We start from the raw sequence: 21697 nt of genomic DNA, 5'->3' as shown, positions 1-21697 counted from the left end.
TGTGTCTCGTTGTCTCCCTTACTTCAGTGTATTTAGTGTGGGGTTTTTCCTTTGTTCATTGTTGGGTTGTTGCCCTTGTCATGTGCATTTTGGTTGGGCACGCATCCTGGCTTTTGGTTACCTGTAAGTTTTGTTGGACTGACTGTGTTTCCTTGGACCTTGCCTGTACTGTGGACTTTTGTATTTTTTCCTGCTCCTGTCAGATTTGTTCGCTCGTTGGACTTGTTCCCTGTTTTTGACCGCTGCCTACCTTAGGCCCGCGGTAGTTACCTGCCATTGGTCACAGCCTCCATGTTCTCTCCCTTGTCTGCAAAGCTGCCTCCCTGTTCTGCCTGCCCACTAAACAAGCCAGTTGCCTTTCCTGTTTTGCCTGCCACGCTACTCAAGCCAAGCCAGAACCTACGCTCCCCGTCTCCGTCCCCAGAGCCTCACCGCTCTGGAAGAGCTCAGATCTCCCAGTGATTGCTTGCACTATATAATAAAAATTGTTGCTACCTCATCCAAGTACCACTTCCTTGTGTTCTGCATTTGGGTTCTTAAACTGTGCTACATAACAGAACGACCCGACCATAAATATGGACCCAGCAGACACCATGTCCGATGAGCTGGACGAACTAGTCTTGGACCCTGGTTGGATTGCAGCAGCAGCCATCTCTAGTCATCGCTGGATCGCAGCCGCTTCCTGCTCCGGTTGGATCACAGCAGCAGCCGTCTCTAGTCGCCACTGGATCGCAACTGCCTCCTTTCCCGGCTGGATTGCAGCAGCACCAATCCCTTGTCGCCACTGGATCGCAGCCGCTTCCTTCCCCGGTTGGATCACAGCAGCACCAATCCCTTGTCGCCACTGGATCGCAGCCGCCTCCTTCTCCGGTTGGCTCGCAGCAGCACCACAGATCTCCAGTCGCTGCTGGATCGCAGCCGCCTCCTGCCCCGGTTGGATCGCAGCAGCACCACAGATCTCCAGTCGCCGCTGGATCGCAGCCGCCTCCTTCTCCGGTTGGCTCGCAGCAGCACCACAGATCTCCAGTCGCTGCTGGATCGCAGCCGCCTCCTGCCCCGGTTGGATCGCAGCAGCACCACAGATCTCCAGTCGCCGCTGGATCGCAGCCGCCTCCATCCCTGGTTGGATCGCAGCAGCACCACAGATCTCCTGCCGCCGCTGAACTCTGCTGGATTACAGCAGATCCCTGAACTCTCTGCTGGATCGCAACCACCTCCTTCCCCGGTTGGATCGCTGCACACCACTGAATTCTCTGCTGGGTTGCAGTTGCAGCAGCAGCAGCAGCAGCACCCTCTTTTTCTGCCAGAGTGGCAGGCTCCGGGTTCCCTGGCATAACTGGTTCTGCCAGCTCCTTTACCAGTCTCCCCGTCGCTGGCTTCCTGTCCTGCTGTCCTGTCGCTGGGCCCCGAACTGGATCGCCGGCCTCCAGAAGGGTCCCACCTTTGCCGCCGGCCTCCAGAGGGGTCCTGCCTTCGCCGTGGCCTCCAGAAGGGTCCCGCCTTCGCTGCCGGCCTCCAGAAGGGTCCCGCCTTCACCGTCGGCCTCCATTGACTTTATGTTTTCGCTGTCGGCCTCCAGTGACTTCCGTCTTCGCTGCTGGCCTCCAGAGGGGTTCTGCTTTTGCCGCCGGCCTACAGTGACCTTCTGCCTGCATCGCCGGCATTCCGCAAGGCCTCCAGATGGTTTTGGTCTTTGTCGCGGACCTCATGAGTTGCTCTTCGCACATGTCCAGCCCCCGGGCCATCCGCCCGAGGTCTACCACTTCCTTGTGTTCTGCATTTGGGTTCTTAAACTGTCCTACATAACACATTTTCATACACTCGGATGTGTAATTACCAATCGACACAAAGTCCCTGTCGTTCAAAGAAGATTAGCACTGTGCCAGAGAGCCTAACCCAGCTTTCCAGTCTGTCTGGTAATATGATGTGGTCGACCGTATTGAATGCAGCACTGAGATCTAATAATACCAATATTGAAACTTTTCCAATGTCTGAGTTTAAGTGGATGCCATTTAAGACATTAACAAGAGCAGTCCTGGTACTGTGGTGTGCATGAAATCATGACTGGAAAAAATCTAAACTTTTAAGGGCCAAGAGGGTGTTAAATTGTTGAAAAATAGCCATTTCAATGATTTTACTTAAAAACTGGAGGTTTGATGGACCTGTAATTCTTCATTAATGAGTTGTCCAGATTATTCTTTTGAGTGGCTTAATAACTGCAGTTTCCAGGGCCTGTGGGAAATAGCCTGAGAAGAGAAGTATTGATTATTTGCAGAAGTTCTGATGCCATGGAGTTAATAACATTTACGAAAAAGCCTGTAGGTAGAATATCAAAACAGTAGGAGGAGGATAAAAGTTCAGGTGCTACTGACACAGGAGGGTTTGTCAACATGTCAGCAGTAGCAAATAAGGCACATGCATTATTATTGTTTTTTGGAAATCAAAGGTTAAAATGATCAAATCAAATTATAAATGTAAAGTCTCTCTTAATAGATGTCATAATACACCTGGAGATTTGATTTTTCGCCACCTGTGTTCAGCTTTTCACCATTTTTGTTTTTTTTTTACTGGTGTGGCATTTCTCCATGGTGTTTATTTTAGAGTAATGGCATCAATAACATTCGTAATTTTTGAACTGAAAGTATCTACAAGATCATTGAGACCCAAGCAAGGGCAGGTGTGGGGGAGAAGAATAATAATAATTAATCTTGACTGAACATTTATTTGTACAGAGATAGTCATCTCAAATAAAACACAGGAATGATCAGAAAGAGCAACATCAGTCACCTCAACCTTAGAAATGTTAAGACCCTTTGAGATGATTAAGCCCAGAGTGTGCCCCTTATTGTCTGTCACATGCTGAGTCACTCCATCATTATCCAGAATAAAACACAGTTCTTTAGTGCTGCTTTTTTAAGGGTTGTCAACATGAATGTTAAAATCACCAACAATAACTACACAGGCAAAGTCAGTGCAGACGATAGCAGTTCAGCAAAGTTATCAAAAAGAGTTTGCACTGTATTTAGGTGGCCTGTAGAAAAATGCAGCTTGACATGAGGCGTTCAACTTAAGAGCAATGTATTCAAAAGAAGCAAATTTCCCATAAGACATCTGCTTGTAATGGATAGAATTATTAAACAAAATGGCAACTCCAAATCCTTTCTTTTGCACCCTTGCTTCGCTCAGTCAAACTGAAGTTGGGAGGGGTAGAATCAGTAAGAACTGCTGCACTTTTATCTTGGTCTAGCCAAGTTTCAGTTAAAAACATAAAATAGAGATTGTGCTTAATACTTAAATCATTAATTAAAATTGATTTGCCTTCCAAACATCTGATTAAATTTAGTTTGTTAATTTAGTGTTTTTTGGGCGAGAGAGCATATATATGAAACATATCTACTGTGTTTAAGAGGTACAGACAAGTAACAGGGTGAAAGAAAAAGCTTTGCAGGAAAAAGAACAACAAACAAAATCAATCAAAATAAAGAAATATGATGATGATGACGACAGTTAAAACCACATACATACTTACATACTACAAACGGTTTACCATAGCTGGACCAGATAAAGATGAAGCTATCAAGGCCCTGAAAACTACCAGATAATCCCTCCCAATAAACTATAGGCACAAGGGGATTGTAGAGTCAATCACTTATCACCTGGCCAAAGATATATCTCCGATCAACTGAGTCGATTGGAACAGATCAGGGTTGAGTTGCTGATACTACTCTGTGGTAATTGGGGGGCTGCAATTTGGGCAGGTGATGTTACTGGATTGCTATAAATATGGTGGTGGAAAAATATCAGATATACTTATAAATACTAGTCACAGTCATAGAGTTTGTTGTGTTTCTGTCTAGATATAGACAAAAAAGAACGCATTTCTATTTACATATTTTTTAATGAATCGTGAGGTAAAATTGTAACATTAAGTTTCAGTAAGAATATTTTACAGATTTTTTTTACAGGATTGTGCAGCCCTACTAGGGGCAGAAAGACTTTCAAACAAACTCAAAGAAACCCTCAATGGTAGCCATAATATATCATCAGCTTTTCAAGCTGCATATTCAGAGGCACATGAACATTCCATTGGGCTCATTTCTGACCACCTCACGAATGTAAGATCAATACTTACACTCCCTTTTTGGCTCACCAACTTCTGAAAAAAAGATCTCAGTCTTTTTTGTTTTTACATTATTCACCATGTAGTGTTCACTTCATGCTGGACAGGTAGCGTACACTCAGCTTGGTTGCCTGCAGTATTATATGGGGGGTTGATGAGGGTAGTTAGACTCATATAGTCAACTTGTGGTCTAGAGAACTAAAACAGTTAGCTAAGAGGCTTAAAGCTGTGTGAAGCTGCAGAGTTGTGTGAAAATATCTGTAGGTTCAGCACTACAAGCAACCTTTTCACATTACACTGAGTCATTTGCTTTGTTGTTAATACCAACAATATTACTTAATGCAGGTTTAAAAATAATTCCGCAGAGGTTAATCCAAATAATTGAGAATTTCTAAACATAACATTTGTATTTCTACAGAAACAACACAAGGTGTTTTGCTCAAACCTTCTGAAAAGCAATTGGCGACATGCTGCAACAGTAGCAACTACAGTATAAGCCATTTATTTTAGCCAACAATGACTGGGAGCCCCTCATTTCCCTCTGACAGATGGAGGGGACCAACCATAAAGCAGGAGCAGAAATCATTAAGTCAGTCAAAGCCCTGCAGAGTTGTTTTAATTGTGTGCTCTGGAGCTGTAGGCATAGCTTACCTGATTGCTGCTATAACTAACTGCCTTCACAGAGACAGACGAGATCTTCTGTGGACGTTTAGAGAGTGATTTGTGTTCAGAAGGTTCCTCTGGGAGAGATAGACAGTCGAGGAATGAGGAGACAGTTCATCGCAGAGCGAGCAGATTGGACGCTCTCCGCTGGAGAGAACCTTGTCCAGCAGGAGAGGCTTGAGCACCTGGCTAATGCTTTCATGGCTCACAATTTACAGCAGACCTGCCACTGTGTATGGTTAGCATCGTCACTGTGACACCCTACAGAGGTCTGTGCCTATGGTCCTGACCTTCCATGTGTGTGTCAGACAGAACACTCACTCAAAGCGTTAATCAATGGCCTTTCAACGGCTACGCTGCTGTGCCTGCGTATCAATCATTGAATAATGCTGAGCAACAGGAGAACGTGAGCACACACACAAAGTGCTGGATTACAAAGGATGTATTCAATGCACACACACTCATCTGTATGAGGAAATACACAAGTACCCACACAAACCGACATTCAACGAGGCACACATTCACAAAAGGCAGTGTGATGGGCAGAAAGCCATACCTGTGCACAAACAAAGACACATACACCTCAACTGATGTGTTGACAGGTTGGGCAGGACTTACATTCCCTGTCTTATGCATAAAGGCATATCAAATTCTGTTACAGAAGATAGTCTGCCAAGACTCCCTACTTTGACTGACATACAAGTGAGTAAATCAATCCACTTAAAACAAGCTTTACTTTAAGCTCCCAGAGACTGCGTTGTGCTAGGCAACTTTGCCATCAGACCTTGAAGCGTCACAGTCTGGCTAGGATCTCCTGAACACTGCAGACAGGTACCTACTGCAGAACAACATAATAGACAGCAACTGTTAAAGGTCCAGTGTGTAACATTTAGGAGGAGCTATTGGCAGAAATGGAATATAATATTTATAAGTATGTTTTTATTAGTGTATAATCGCCTGAAAATAAAAATCGTTGTGTTTTCATTACCTTAGAATGAGCCGTTTATATCTACAGAGGGAGCGGTCCTCTTCCACGGAGGCCGCCATGTTGCACTGCCATGTTTCTACAGTAACCCAGAACGGACAAACCAATCACTGGCTCTAGGCCTTTCGTTTTTCGCGAGTTTTGCAGCCACTGTAGTTTCTCCTACACGCTTGGAACAGGAGGGTGAGACGAGCGGTATTCAAATGGTTGCAAACTGCAATTTCACCGCTAGATGCCACTAAATCCTTCATACTGGGCCTTTAATGCTAGTACTCACTCATCATGGATGATTTTTCAAAGCAGCCTCAGCTGGAGTGTTAATAATCCATGTTTATTTTTAATTATAAATGACTTCTTGGCCTCCTCCTGAGTCACAGTAACATCAGTACAAACAAACTCCTCCCAGCCCTGGCCCAGTACAGCCATATACCGCATGTGTAGCAGCCAGTCATCTCAGAGTAGTATAGACTATGTTCCCTCATTCTGCATCTCTCTCTGCCAGTTTAACAGTCTAAACACTTAATCTTGTCAAAAGAGACTCTTAATAAACCCAGAGGGAAGCCAGCCCTGCTTTGCCCTCAGAGAGAAACAAATGTGGTTTACAGCAGTGATAATCTGCAGCTCTAATGCGTATTTATACTCGAAACTCATTAATTCAGTCATGCACGGAAAAATACAGCATGACAAAGACGGAGACACGGAATCAAAACTGGGGCCACTTTACTGAGTGTTGACAACGAGAGCACAATAATGAACAGGTAACTATCGTTATTACAAAATATGCATGAGGAATAGTGACTTCATGGCCATTTGCGGCAGTTCAAGGTAGAATATATTAATAATTTCTTAAAAATTGCAGAAGCTGAATGGGAGATGTGACCACAGATACAAATGTGTGTCAAGGTGTTCCTAAGATACCTTGTCCACTTCCTCCAGCATCTAGTCTGTTTCTGTCTGGCGCTACAGCCTAAACTGCTCTTTGATGTGTGAATTCAAAGGCAGAGCCAGCTGCATCAACAGTGTGTAAGGGAGACATACCTGTACTCTTCCTGTGTGAAGACTGGGATGCGGGAAGGCTGAAGGACAGTGATCTCCACCAAAGTACTGTTAGACTTCACCGGCTCCCCATCATCATAGGCTATCACAAACAACTGCAGTGGGCAAAAGAACACACTTAAGCAATACACATATGCAAATGCAAGCACAAAAGTATACTTTTTTTTTTTTAAACCATACTACTATTCACTACACAAATAAATCCCTTTTGAGGTTGTCAGGCATTTTTTGTAGACATGTTGGGCATCCTAATAAAGACAGACAAAAAAGGCAAAATAGGATCTGGAGAGCAGCTTACAAAGCTCCCAGTAAGCGAGTATGAATGTATTGATCTACATTCATAGACTGTGGAGGATGGGGCCTGGGGGAAGCATGGGGAGTGGGGCGGCAGAGAGGGAGCAATAGGCAGAAAGAGAATAAACACAGACAAATGTTTAAAGAAACAGAGAAAGGAAAACACAGGAGAAAAAAAGAGACAGAGGATAGAGGTAGACAGACAACATGTGAGTGTAAGTGACAAATCCCCATTAGGACCTAATATCCCGAAGCACCTGGTCCACTCTTCACAACTACAGATGTGCCTATGTAAGGTCACCTTAAGTTGGTAAAAAAACAACCTGGCAGGGAATTATTAAGAAAACTCAATATCACTGGTCACAGACAGAAGAGAAGCAATGACATGATCACTGAGACAATTGCGCACATTCTTTCTTGCCAAATCTAACTGTATAACTATTCACCATAAATGGACAATTCCTGAACACACACTAAGTGTCTCTGACTGTATAACGGAATAACATTAATATATTGGAAACAAAGCAACACAGTAACATTACAAGCAGCAAGCTATTGTAACCATAATCACCGCCACTCACCTTAAAGGTGATACTAGGCTCTTCATTTAGGTTAACCTTAGTGATGACTCTTCCAGTTTCCTTCTCCACATCAAAGATGCTCCCACTGTAAGGTGACCTTTCCTGGTCCACTCTGTAGCGGACAAAACTGGCTGGAGTACCCTGGAGGAAGGAGAAAGAAGAACATCAATCCAATAGCAATCCACTTATCTGGACACCATCTTTCACATTTTCAGATGAAGCCATGAGGATAGAGAGAGGGTGTGTCAAAGTCATTAAGTACTGTAAAATGTATTCAAGCCATTAGGGTAAAGCAATAATGTTTCCCTAGGAATACATTTCTATTATTGTTGATTGTTTCATCATGCAACAGAACTGAAGTGGTTTAAGTAAGAAAAGGTTGCTCTTCTTGCTGTGTAACCTGAAAAATTAACCTAATGTCTCACTCTTCTCTCTCCTCATCAGACAACCTATTATGAAGTAACTGTCATTCATTTTTTCAGGCCTCTTCCCTTTCATTTGGAATAAAAAAATTCTCCATTAAACTCATCCCTCTAGTCTCCAGAGTAACACACTTACATTCATTAGCGAGAGCCTGGACTTTAATATGACCCTTTGATTAAGATTAATCACGGTTCCTGATTACTAATCATCTCTATAGCTTATCTTATTCATCCCTTTGGACCTCAAATTCAGTCTGATTTTTAATAAGCTTTTTGAAGCTGTGCTCCCTTGCCTGAACTGATTTTGCTCCCCAGGGATGGGGTAAAACCTGGGGCTAGATTGAGGATTGAGGTAAATCCTGTAGTAGCAGTGGATCCCTCGGGAGGCTTACTCACACAAATGTGTCTCTAAGAGGTTACAAAACTATCTGAGTGATTTCACTAAGGGGATTCTCATAAAAAAAGGCCTTATCTCTAAAAGCTCTTCAACTTGTTTTCTAATATGTAATGGAAAAGATGTCAGGACAGGATCATTAATAAAAAAACACCTCCCACAGAAGAATCTAATACAGTGGCTTCAGTAGCAAGACCTCTATAGTGATGGCAGCAGCTCTCTTTTGTATAAAATAGTCAGTTCATGAATTAAAGAACAAGCTCAGAGGCACTGGGAAGCACTAAATGATGCTTCAGAGACACACAACACAACAGCAAGGCTTGAGATGAAAGTGTAAAGCCAACACATTAATGTGACTTAATTTGGTAGGGTTGTGAAATGATTAATGACTGATTTGATTTGAAAGTGGCTAAAAGACAGTAAACTGTCTCTGCTGTGATGAACAACATCGCACAAGAAAAAAAACTTTCGTTCTAAGTCACAAATAAAAAAATCTGCAAATCTTGTCCTGAAGAATAAAGCTTCTTACTGGAACATTTGTCTCCATGGTGATCTCCTGACTCATTCAGGGCGATGTTAACATTGACATTAAAGGGTTGAGTGGAACTACCAAAAATACAGTACATTTTTAAAAACCATTAGTATCACTTCTCCCAAGGTACAGGTGGATAGATATTATACCTTCTTTCCAAAATGAAATAAGCATGAATGGTCTACACCATTATAACATTCAGACAAAATATGTATGGCTCATGTTTGTCGCATCAAGACTACAAGCCAGAGCGAATCTTCCTCTCTTTCTTTCTTGGTGTGTGCAGGTTTTTATGAGCCTGTGTAATACAGAGAGAGAATCTGTTTGTGCACACATTTTTGTGTGTATTTAGCAAGCACTAGACTAAGCCCTGTTCCACCAGAGGTGTCTATGACAGGCATCCTGTCAATAAAATGCTTTGAGCTCCCAAATCCAGGTCAATAAGAGACTGGGTTAGTCAGCTCCTGTTAGGAAATCCCTCTGTCTGTCACCACTTTGCCCCCATCTCTCATTCGTTGCCACTGTGCTCGTGGTAACATAATGATAATTTTCTACCTATTATTTACAGCTGTACAAGATTTCTCTATAAGAATACGTAGTTCAGGGTAAAATCTTGTATAAGGGGGAAAAGGGACAAGTTCACATTAAAAATAATGGTTTTAGAGCTGCATAGACAGCAAGGTGGAGGGGAGGAGACAAAAAAAGCAGGAGGAGGAAGAGTATCACTCTGAGAGGGAAAGTGAGATGTACAGCAGTCATTATGGCACTCTGGATATGTTTTACCACCCACAGCTGGGACTGACAGACATCCATATCCCTCAGCATTTATGTGCTGCAGAGAGTACACAAGCTCACCCGGGTGAGATCCCACCAGCAGGAGGGCCCCTAATAACAAGCATCAAGTCCAGCCACACAGGACTTTTCTGAAAAATCCCATTCAGAGCTAAAGGTATGGAAGGCAGGGATGTCAGTGGGGGATTCCTATTCCCTTTTTTCACAGCAAAAATTTGAAAATAGATTGTGAAGACTGTGTTGTAACAGAAAAGGCTACTTTGGTGAAAAAACTCTTTAGCACAACCAAAAAGAAAAGAGAGGATGTGAGCAAGAAGACTGCTGACTCACAAAGTGCAATAAAATATTAAGGTGGGTGGCACTGCAAATAAAAGAAGTTCAGCTGAGGTGAATGACGTGGAACCAAACATTCTCAGGACTTGCATTATCCTAAATATACCAAAAAAGATTTTTTTCCATTGCTCCTGTGTTACCTCCTCTTAGTCATACAATTTCTAGTCTCAACAGGGTGTCACAATTTCTCTTTTGCATTGTGTAATTTTGTTCCTTGGTTTGCAGATTTAAAAAAAAAAATCCTTCTCCAGTTCCAGGGGAACCTGCTCAGATATAGTGAGGTAAAGGAGTGTGAGGAAACGATGATGCTGTCTGAGGCAACTGGTAGATGACTCATACAAGTGAAGATGCCAAACAAGACCCCCTTACAATAAATACATGCAGCACTATTGCTCTATTGAGAGTATCGAAGTCTTGAAAACATCTTTAAAATGCATCATGCCAAATGCTATGGCTGAAGATGGCTGATGTTCTGAGAGCAACATATAGTGAGGAGGTAAAAATCACCAGGCAAGGCTTTTTATCTCTGCTACCTTTATTAAAGACACAGATGGAGTCAACATACTTCATGTGCTTTGAAATTTAACCACCACTGTTGTACACATTGCATATTTTAAATATAAATTTGAAGTGTGACCATGGGCTACAGCCCCGGCAGCCTGAAGATTTATTTAGTCCTGAATAATTCTCCTTTAATAACCCTCTTCTAATTGAGCGGTTTGTAACCAAATTACAGTGTTGTAATTTTGTATCTTCAGTGAACGCAACAGAGGCTAGATCAATCAGAGGGTTTACAAGGAAATACATGGAAACATTTGTGCATTATTGACTGACAGGTCTGTCAATTCTTCAGTTGAAATGCTAAACGCTAGCTTGCTCACATAGTGTGAGGAAAAAATGGACATTTCATACGGGTATATTTAAAAAAAACGGGTTAAAGCTGAATCAGCTGCACAAACCTTGTCTCATGCTGAGCAAGGAAAGCAAGGTGTGTAAATGTCTGTATGAGTTCCAAGTTACAGTACATGAACATGATATGAGTAGAGCACAAGTTATTTTGTTTCTGTCAAGTGTGAATGGAGTTTGAATGAAGTGTGTTTTAGGATGAGTTGCAATTAGTTTGGTGAAAGAGAGAAACTTGAATTCAGAAGGTGGACGGTTGAATAATGAGATAATGATGAGAATAGAGAAAGACAGACAGCAGCAGGTGATGGAGAGGTGAACAGTGCACCACTACACTGAAAGTGTGTGTGTGTGTGTGTAAGTGTTCTTGTTTATCAAATTTTTTTCCGGTAGAGAAGATACTTCCAGACCCCCTTATAGAGGTCTAGGCTTAGCCCTGAATGTCCTCTATTCCAAGAAACGCCCCTGAGATTCAGGGTATTTTTCAGAAGTATTTTTTCATACTCACCGGAGGGTCTTGGTCTTTAGCAAAAACAGTTGTGATGACTGTTCCCTTCTCTGCATTGGGTGCCACCATGCCTTTATACAGGTCTTGGCTAAAGACAGGGGAGAAGTCATTCATGTCCTAAAAACAAAAAGAGATTCCATAAATGTTGGTGTATCAGTTATGTATTGGTGATATGGTTATATGACAGTGTAAAACATTATTGGGTCAGCACAGCACAAAATGTTCAGTTACACTCCGGCAGATTAACAAGTTATAGAGAAGGGGCAGGACAGATATCCCTCTGGTGACAGATACGATTTGACATTAAAAGGGTCAAGTTAATTTATCAATTCATTCTCCTACTACTTTTGCTGATGCTGTCTGCATGCTGAAAGATGAATATTGTAGCAGTGCAGATTTTGCAGCTGCTGCTTTGTTTGACTTCCAGCAAGTTATTGTGGATTCAGGCATATTTTCCCACTGCAGTAATTCACCACGCCCCAGGCTTTGTCCATGCACTTAGAGAAACCATGCATCTGAGCTGAATGTGATCACATATAAACATACACATATACTGTAATCCCACCATTACAAAGTACTGTGACTTGGTGATTAAAACTATTACGTTACGTTGTGTTGTAAGGCTTGTGTTGATGTATTGGTAATTAATCACAACATTTAATTAAACTGTGACAAAATTATAATGCTGCTGGTTTTCAGAAATTTTCTTTGTGTATATCTTTACTGATATACAGTACATACACATTCCACTTTACAGTACCTCATGAAGGGAGGTAGGTAGATTATCTTATTGTCACTGCCAAATAAGATTATAGAAATACAAGCTAATTGCTGTCCATTGTGTTACAGCTTTGAATGGTTACAAGCAACATACATTTTAATAATAGTTTTATTCTCTCAAGGTATCTCTCAAGAAATCTCAAGATAATGGAGCCTGAATCTTAAGAACTCTTATGGCACATTTACGTCATGTTAAGATAACAACCACGAAAGAGGTTTTCTAACCTACTTGAATGTACGTTTAATATAAGTGTTTTCAGTGTGATTTCGCTGGCTCGACCTTTTGGAAAACTGGTGTTTAACTATAATTATGTCCCATTTCTTGAACCAAACAATAACCACAGACATACTATAAATAGATATGGTATATGAAAAATAAATCCTAATGCTGGCCCTTACAACCACACGACAACAACACTGATGTGAAACGTTGTGAACGCTGCCTTCTTATCCCATCTTTTCTCTACATGAATCGGCGATGAAACAGTTTTGTTGGGATTCAGTGACATAGTGCTCCCCAGAACACATGTGGGAACTTAACATCCCTACTGCTTCACTCACCGTCTCCCTGTAAATGATGCGCAGCAGAGGTCTACTACTATTTTATGGGCATGCAAAGAAATGAAATCTTGTTAACTGTGCAACCCTTGCTTTGTGAGAATGAAAACTCAGTAAGCCATTCACATATCTCTCAGGAATAGCTTAGCTTTGTAGTATAACTACTGGAGCCTGATCTTCCTTTCTCTTGACTTTTCTCTTTACCTACTGTTTTGACTGAGCCACGGGCAACAGTATGTGTTCTATAAACTCAGTGGTGGAGGGCGGCCTCACTTTGATCTATACATAGGTTTAGTGTTTCCTAGCAGAAAATCTATGATCCAGCTCTTACTTTAAACAACAAAGCCTGATCCTTGTGCTGCAAGTGTTCACAAGATGCATGCACAGACGCACATGTGTTTGCTTGAAACATGCATGTGCTACATATGCACACACATTCAGTACAGTTTCTCCATCCACGCACACACACCAACAGACAAACACACACCCACACACCGGGTGTCTGTCTTACATTTCTAAAGTACAAGAATAGAAGAAAAGGTTTGGGAGATTCATTCGGAACAAGACACGCAGGACTCTCAATCCATCACTGCGAGGGATCCGACGAAAGAGACAACAACAAAACAATACAAGGGGAATCAAACACAAGCGACTTCAAATAACCCTCTGGAGGTGTTATATGACGGAGGAAGTGGAATCAGAGGAATCAGCTCCATCTCTAGTCCCAGAGAAGCCTGCGTGAATCCATTAGGCTCATTCTAATTCATGTCTGCCATTTCACATAGCAGACATTGGTTTGATATCAGTGGCTGTGCAATGCCTTATCCTATCAAACACAGTTCCTGGGTGACAGCATGAACACTGCAACAAAGCTTGTCCTTATCGGAGGACAAACTAACTCTACAGGTTGGCCTGCTTGAATAAGCTTAGAGGTGTTTCCTCCCATTCGGTGTAATATAGAGAGCTTAATTCTGCAGACTTTGAGACAGTCACTAGGGTTGGACTGAATTCATACACAGAGATAAATGTGAATGTACACATTTTGAAGCACAGAATTACTCAGAGCAAAAACACAAACACACATTAACACACACAAATACACACATGAGTAGCAACACAAGGCATCTAATCCTTTCGTTGGGATTCAGCTGTTAATCTCTTTAAAGGTTGTAAAGGGAATACAAGCTACTGAAAAACCTGACATAATTGCTGTCACAAAGCTAATGAGTCATTCAGATCTGGAATAGCACAGTGTGCAAGGCAGAAACACCTATCCATCAAATTCTCTTTGTCCTGGTGATGCTACGAAGACCAGCAGGTTGGGAGGCCAAAATGTGTTTTACAAAGGAGATGCCTTCAGTTTTCACGCTGAATAGCATAACAATGAATTTCATATCACAAAAGCAGTGAAGGTGCAATACTGTACAATATGTCTCTTATCCCCTTTTGGACTGTGGCTTAGGCTGTAAAACTCTGCTAATGACTCGCCACATATTCACTGCCACTACTGCAGCTCCTGAGGGACAATGAGGATAGATGGAAGGTGAATAGACCACTGAGAGGTTGTGGTAGACTGACTATCTGGGGGGCTCTTACTGTGATGCGGACCGTGACGGTAGCTTGCCCTGGGGGCATGACCCCTCCTTGGTCGACAGCTTCCACCTGAAAAGTGTAAGATGCCCCCACATCCATAGCTGCCAGGTCCTCAAAGTCCAGAGTCTGTAGCACAGTTAACTCCCCTGTGACAGGGTTCAGAGAGAACAGCTGCCTGGCCGATTCAGTCTTGATCCGATATGTGACATTGGAGAGGAGGTCTGAGTCCATTGCCTGTGAGAAGTAAGAGGAGAGGGATGAGTAGGGAAATTTACAGTATATTAAAGACAACAGAGGTGTGATGGAAGGAGATAGGGGAAGAGCCACATATATTTTCATCATTGGTACCTTACATATACATAGACATATAAGCACTGTGGCTGTGGACAATGAATATTAATGTTTCTATTTTAATTCTGTGTTTTTATGCGGCAGGGTTTACTTACATCAATAATTAAATTAAAATCGCTAAGGAAAGCTTAAGTTGGTCCTCATTGCATAAAATCCCAAATCTTGAAGTAAATATAATTTACAAAGACTATAGGAGATGATTAGATATTACAGTGATGCGCCCTCCACACACACACAAACACACACACAATGTTTATTGATACACAAAAAAGATGAAATACATTCAGGTATAAGCAGTATGTTTCAAGATACCCAACTCAGCCACTTCCTTTTCTCAGTGTCAGAGTTGACCCTTAAGGTTGAGGTGACATTATCTAGGAGATTAATGGTGTCACAGTGCCACTGTCACTCACACTCCTCACCCTCAACCCTCACACCCATGCTTCTCAACCTCCCCTCTTGCTTTATCCATCTCTGGGAAATGTCACTCACAATATGCCAGCAATTACTCGCCTCTCTGCTCTGTGTTTGCTCTGCATGCACAGGGTTTCCCTATACTTCACTTCAGTGCAAACATGTGCACCGATATTTGACAGTGCTGGATCTACCCAAAAACAGATTCCATCAAGTCGAAAAGTTTGTCAAAATTTGCCGAGCATTATATTAATGTTTGTCAGGACCGATGGAAAAATAATTTTCTAATAAAGCCTAGTTTTGAAATCTTGAAGTTAAAAGATGCTAAAAGTCTGTTAATACAACTGTCATTTCAAGCACCAGTGCTGCCTTATATAGAGGGAGACAGGAAACAAATAGGGTGGAGGATGGAGAGAGAGATAATACAACTTTGGCAATAAACATATGCTCATAAGTACTTACGCTTAGCTTCACAACCAAAGTTCCCACAGGGCTGTTCTCGGGTACGTTCACCACATACGTTTGCTGGGAGAAGACTGGGCTGTTGTCATTGATATCCATGACCTGGATTGAGAGGGTCAAGGTGGTCCGCCGTGGATCCACTGCCCCATCCGAGGCCTCTACCACCAGGTCATATTGGCTCCTAAGCTCGCGGTCAAGAGGCGCTCTTGTGTAGATGCTGCCGTTAGCACTGACTGTAAACAAGTCAGGATGATTCACAATCCGGTAGTGCACCTGGCCATTAGCCCCTGCATCTGGATCTGTGGCCTGGGGAGATGGAAAATTATCAAAGGGCTCCATTATGGGTATATAAATATAATTATCTGTGTTTACTTAGTGTAGGAATATAGGAAGAAATGTTTTCCTTGCAATATTAATATCTGGGCAGCTAGACGGTGTAGTCCCTCATTCGTCCAGGAGTGTTCATCGTAGAAAAGGTTTCAGTCGTAGTCATCTGGACACTGTTTTCAGAATCAAGACGTTTCGGCTCCCATCCAGAAGTCATTCTTAATTGTGAAAATGGTCTGATAACTCAGAAATTTAAGCTACTCTGTGTTGCTTAAGCCCTGCCCTCAGGGAGGAGTCTTTCACAATTGAGAATGACTTCTGGATGGGAGCCGAAATGTCTTGATTCTGAAAACAGTGTCCAGATGAGTACGACTGAAACCTTTTCTATCTGGGGAGCTGTTAATTAAATGCCCCCCCCCCGCAAGTCTTTTGTTTGACTTCAGTTTGAGTGATCTGATGTCTGACACTTGCAGCTTTTGCTGATATAGTTTTCAAACAATCACCATTTAATGCTGCCAAGCAAGTTAGTGAACTACAATAAACCAGAATTCATTGCACCAGCATATCTGCACTTGTTTGCATAGTGGTCTGTGCCAACACAGACTGAACAGAGAGACAGTGTGAAATATAGCCTGGATGATCAGATGGAAGCATAATAGCCGGCTAATGTTGCAATGGCCATTATGCTGAAAAAAAAGTAGTGGGCTCGCTAAATGAAACATCAATAAAAAGTCATCAATAAACCCCCTTTCCCTCCTGATGCTGCTAAAGTAAACTGACAACCTGTGGGAAACACTGAGAAACATGGTGCACACACAAATGCACTGGTTCAGTTTATTTACAGAGGCTTCAGCTAGTCATGTAAGCAACAGTGCTGCCACTGAGTCGAAACAACTCTCATACGTTTGAGTCTCATTTCCTGTTTTTCATATTGATTAGAGTTTAGTTTAGTTTAGATTAGAGTCTGTGTCACAAGCTCATTAGTAATCATTAGTGAGTTCAAAAGGCCAGAACCCTTTTTCATGCAATAACTGCATTCTGCCGAAAGAAAATAAAAACTGAAAAAAGGACAAGGTCAGAGAAATGAAAAGCTTAGGAGAGGCACATGGTACTACTCTGTGAGGCTTTGATGATCCTGCAGGGCTAAAATAAGTTAGGATATGACAGGTCATTATTATGCCTATGTATATATATATATGTGTGTGTGTGTGTGTGTGTGTGTGTGTGTGTTCATACTCTAACTGTCTCCTATGTGGTGGTAATACTTTGTTGTAATTGAGAGAGAGAGAGACAGAGAGATCAAGGAGGAGAGGAAAATAAGACAGAGGGAGATCAAGCCACATTTCATCTGTCTGTTTGGCCATAATTTCTTAACCTCAGTGCAAGTAAAGACAAGGCAGCACAAAGAGGGAAAAAAGCCCTATGAGGAACAGTGGAAGAGGGAGGAGGATACACATATGGTTGCTAAAAGCTGCCCCCAATTTGTTTTACATGGAGTGCCTGAGAAATATGCAAAGCCAAGGCTAAAAATTAGACCTCAGCATTCAGCCTTTGCAAAACAGACTAAAGCACATCATGTCAATATGTGCATACGGATCACTACTTCTCTGCAGTGATTACATAAACATTCTCGCTGCTCCTTGCCTTGTCAGAGGTGTAATCCAATTAATTCACAGCTAATAAAATCAAATAAGAAATTTGCATTTCTGTAGCCTCCAATGGACAAAGTACGGTATGAATTATAGAGGTCTGTGAAGTGTAGGCCAGTCCACAGGTCCAACAAAAACAGCAGCAAATGTTGGCAGACATGACATACACAGGTGTTTGTTGTAATGCATTGGTAGAGACTGTAAAGCCTTAGTTCGTCCCAAATTATTAGCACCAAATTATATGGCTATTTTCTGACTATCTGGCATTAAATCATAGCTCATGCCTTCTTCACACTGTAACAGCATGTATGGGAATCTTTCACAGACTTTTGCATTTACAAAAAGAGCATATTCATATTGCTCTGAATGATTAATGCTGAAACCTAAAATTTAAATTGAATTGCCCACTTATACTGTGGGTAGAATGATGTCTCGCTACACCCTGGGCGCAGCATTTTCAAACATAAAATTAAGCACTCATGTCATCTTCTCAAAACCAAACAAAAAGGTGTGATAACTATGGAGTCGGATCAGTTTCATTAAAAATGAATGCACACAGAAGGGATTTCGGGATTTATATATAAATGACTCTCCACATGCATACTTTTAGTCTAGTTCGTAACGCCGGCATAGATGTATTATAAGCACAGGTTAGCATCATAGCTAGGCTAGCGTTAGCGTTAGTAGACACTTGGAACAGTTGGCTGAAAAGGAAGGAGCCATCTGACAAAAAAAATGCATTTGTGAATCGAGCCATGTCTGGGACTCTCAAAAAACCCACACACAAATGCAGTGAAGTTCACAAATGACAAACAGTTTGTAAATGCAGGTTCAACAGTTTGTATATAAATGTAACAACATCCAAATATATCTTGAAAATTGAAAATACTTTTAAATACATATATTTGTGGATTTCTATTACATATATTTAAAACAAGCAATATTTGTGTGTGCATTGGAAATACATTTGTGAGCATTATCTTTATATATGTGGATTTGTTTTACATTTATATACAACGATAATTATTTTTGTAAGCATTGAAGAATATTTATGTGGAGAGTCATTTATATATAAATCCTGAAATACATTTGTGAATCCTTCTGTGTGCATTCATTATGATTGAGACTGATCTGACTCCATAGGTAACTGTATGTGTGTTGACCAAGTAAAATGCAGCATAGCAATGCTTGCAAATGTCTTCAGTTCACCATCAAAATCACTTTATCAAGGAATTTTGTTGGCAAAAAATAATTGTCATTATGTTCAACAGCCTCTCCAATTAGCAACAATTCTACATGACTCTTTCATGATGTGTCTGACATGAATGCTAATCGATTTGTCCTCCGGTCATCTGCATGCTCAGATTATGGCTCCCTGCTGTGAGCAAACAGAATGGGCTTATATGGTGCAGGATTTGTCAGTCACAGAACAAACGACTCTATTAGCACAACCAGCAATGCTGCCAATTGTGATAACCTGGTAAATCGTCTCCAGTCTACGTGAGTGTAAAATAAGAACAGGTGGGAACCAGTTCCAATTACTGTAACGATAATCCAAAATGCTTTAGGGCTAGAATTAAGCTACTTAATAGCATTATGCATTTCCACTGCAGTCATTTTCACCGTTGGCAACTGCCTGAAGCCTTGTGGTTGGCTGCATTATTACTCCCTCTTTGCAGGTAAATTCAAGGCACTAGGGGAAAAAATTAACTGATTTTACAGTAACATCACATTTAAATGTGAAATAATTGAGTAGACACAAATAGCAGCTTAATTCAAGTAGTCTGTATCTCATCCATTCCTTCATCTGTCATTTGACTTTTACTTGCGTGTCATGTGACAGTGAGCTGCAGGCTATTGTTCTGATAGGGACGACATTCGTCCAATAAGACTAACAGACATGCACTTGCACACAAAGCTCCTAAAAAAATATCCACATCACAAGATGTTATTCAGACCGGCGGAAAGAGAGCTAGCAGTTACAGAACATTTGTCAGCCTATCAGGACGGGTGATGAAACATTGAGAAATACGTTAAATGACGACGCTCGTCAAAGTCGGTCAGGTGTATCCCCCAGTGTACGAGCTTGACAGATCTGAGCAGCAGCATCTCTTTCCCTGCACACACTTGTTTTCACCTTAGATTAACTCTGTTATTGGTTGACGAACCATTCATTATTTGATCTTCCTTCTTTGTTGTAACTTCAGATTGTAGAGTCTGTTAAATAAATAATACATAAAAAATAATAGAATATAATAAATATAATGTAATAATATAATAAATATAATAAAAACGTTTCTCCCTTTACATTTCTATATTTGATCCTTCTTGAATGCCTGTGCACTTTGTGGATGACTTAAGTGAGGCTAAGTGAGAGTTAAAAGTAAAGAAAATTTGAAAATGTGACAAAGGAGCATCTTCATATACATACAGTTATTGGCACTTAGTATCTAAATGCCACATGTCTTTGTTGCTGAAATGGGGTAATTTATTAAACTAAGACCCCAAAGCTATTATAGTATGTATATAGTAATCAGGGTATCTGCACATTTTTTAAGTACAAATTTAATAACTTTTAAGACCTTTTTAATACCTCTAAAGGGAAAAAATAATGCCATTACCACTGCAAAATAAATTTACAAACTAGACTACAGTATACACCGTTATTGAGTTTTATTGAATTTGAATAAATGAAATATTCAGTGCACATTAGCTAACATAACTACCTTCTCATTAAAAAATAAAACTGTATGGCGGTAGTCTGATGAATAGTAGCTCAAGGCTTTGCCAGACCAGCAGTGGTGGTATTCAGATCGTTTAAGTAAAAGTACTAATACCACACTGTGAAAATACTCCACTACAAGTAAATGTCCTGCATTCAAAACCTTACTTAAGTTAAAGTAAAGTTTTATAGCATCACCCTGAAGGGCATGATCTCTTCAAATACTGTGCAATGAGCATAGTAATAGCAATGCAAGTATGTGCTCCTTGCATGAAAAATCAAGAAAATGTCTCTTTGCCATGAAAGGATTAAGTGAAGGAGACAAACCAGAAATACACTGTAAAGGAGATATTAGAAACAGATTGCAGGTGGACACAAATAGTAGGATGTAATTTAATGGCACTGTGGCTGGTATGGTGTGTGTCTATACACTTGCCTTCAACTGTAATAACTGTGTTCAGCGTCCAACATATCATGAAATTTAAAGTTTCCATTTTAGCCAGATTATTTCTGATTTAATTAAATAAGACGTACCCTCTCCTATTGCACCTTTCAAATTGAGGCAACTCAAAGTGCTTTACAAAAGGCATAAAAAAACATTAACACATATAAAATCACAATGAAAAGGAAGATAAATTAAAATAGAATAAATGTAATAATTAATTCTTCACAGCTTCAATGTAGTAATCTTATAAAGGCAGAGGAAAACAGATTTTTTACATTAGATTTGAAAGTGGCTAAAGTTGGGGAGAATTTAAGAATATAAGGAATTTTTCATCTGTGTGCAGCACAGGTGGTATGGTCTTTTTTGGACCAGATAACGGACTACGGCAACAGTCCATCCCGCATTAGATGAAGGCATGAATGAAGTAAAGTGAGCAATAACTACTTTTTCTCCTTGTTGATATATATATATATATATATATATATATATATATATATATATATATATATATATATAGAATAATATACATTTCTTATATGTGTGAGGCGGCTGTGGCTTAGAGGTAGAGCGGGTTATCCTCTAATCGGAAGATCAGTGGTTCAATCATGGCTTCCACAGCGCACATGTCAAAGTGTCCTTGGGCAAGATACTGAATCCCAAATTGTGCTTATTTCCTGAGGATTTATGAAACAGTGTTGCATCGAAAAATAAATTCCTCCATCCCTTCTTGATCAGCTACAACAGGCTAAGCTGTAGCCTCTCTATGTGCATGTGCATGGAGAGCAAGGTTGTGTTGAGCTACTTTAATGTACT

At 40.9% G+C, this 21697-nt stretch overlaps 1 protein-coding gene across 4 annotated transcripts in view; it reads right to left on the bottom strand.

Annotated features, from left to right (window-relative positions):
- The window catches only part of pcdh15a (protocadherin-related 15a), a 217209-nt gene that overhangs the window by 54762 nt on the left and 140750 nt on the right, over positions 1–21697 (bottom strand). For all 4 annotated transcript variants that reach the window (XM_044214750.1, XM_044214751.1, XM_044214752.1 and 1 more), the window contains 5 exons: positions 15742–16047; positions 14518–14748; positions 11584–11700; positions 7700–7840; positions 6807–6919 (listed from right to left, as the gene is read on the bottom strand). In XM_044214750.1, the coding sequence (XP_044070685.1) occupies positions 6807–6919; positions 7700–7840; positions 11584–11700; positions 14518–14748; positions 15742–16047 (908 nt within the window). The remainder of the gene's footprint in view (positions 1–6806; positions 6920–7699; positions 7841–11583; positions 11701–14517; positions 14749–15741; positions 16048–21697) is intronic.

The sequence above is a fragment of the Siniperca chuatsi genome, linkage group LG11 (genome assembly GCF_020085105.1).
Source record: "Siniperca chuatsi isolate FFG_IHB_CAS linkage group LG11, ASM2008510v1, whole genome shotgun sequence".
NCBI lineage: Eukaryota > Metazoa > Chordata > Actinopteri > Centrarchiformes > Sinipercidae > Siniperca > Siniperca chuatsi.
The sequence above is the reverse complement of the archived record's forward strand: the minus strand, read 5'-3'. Positions and strand labels throughout refer to the sequence as shown.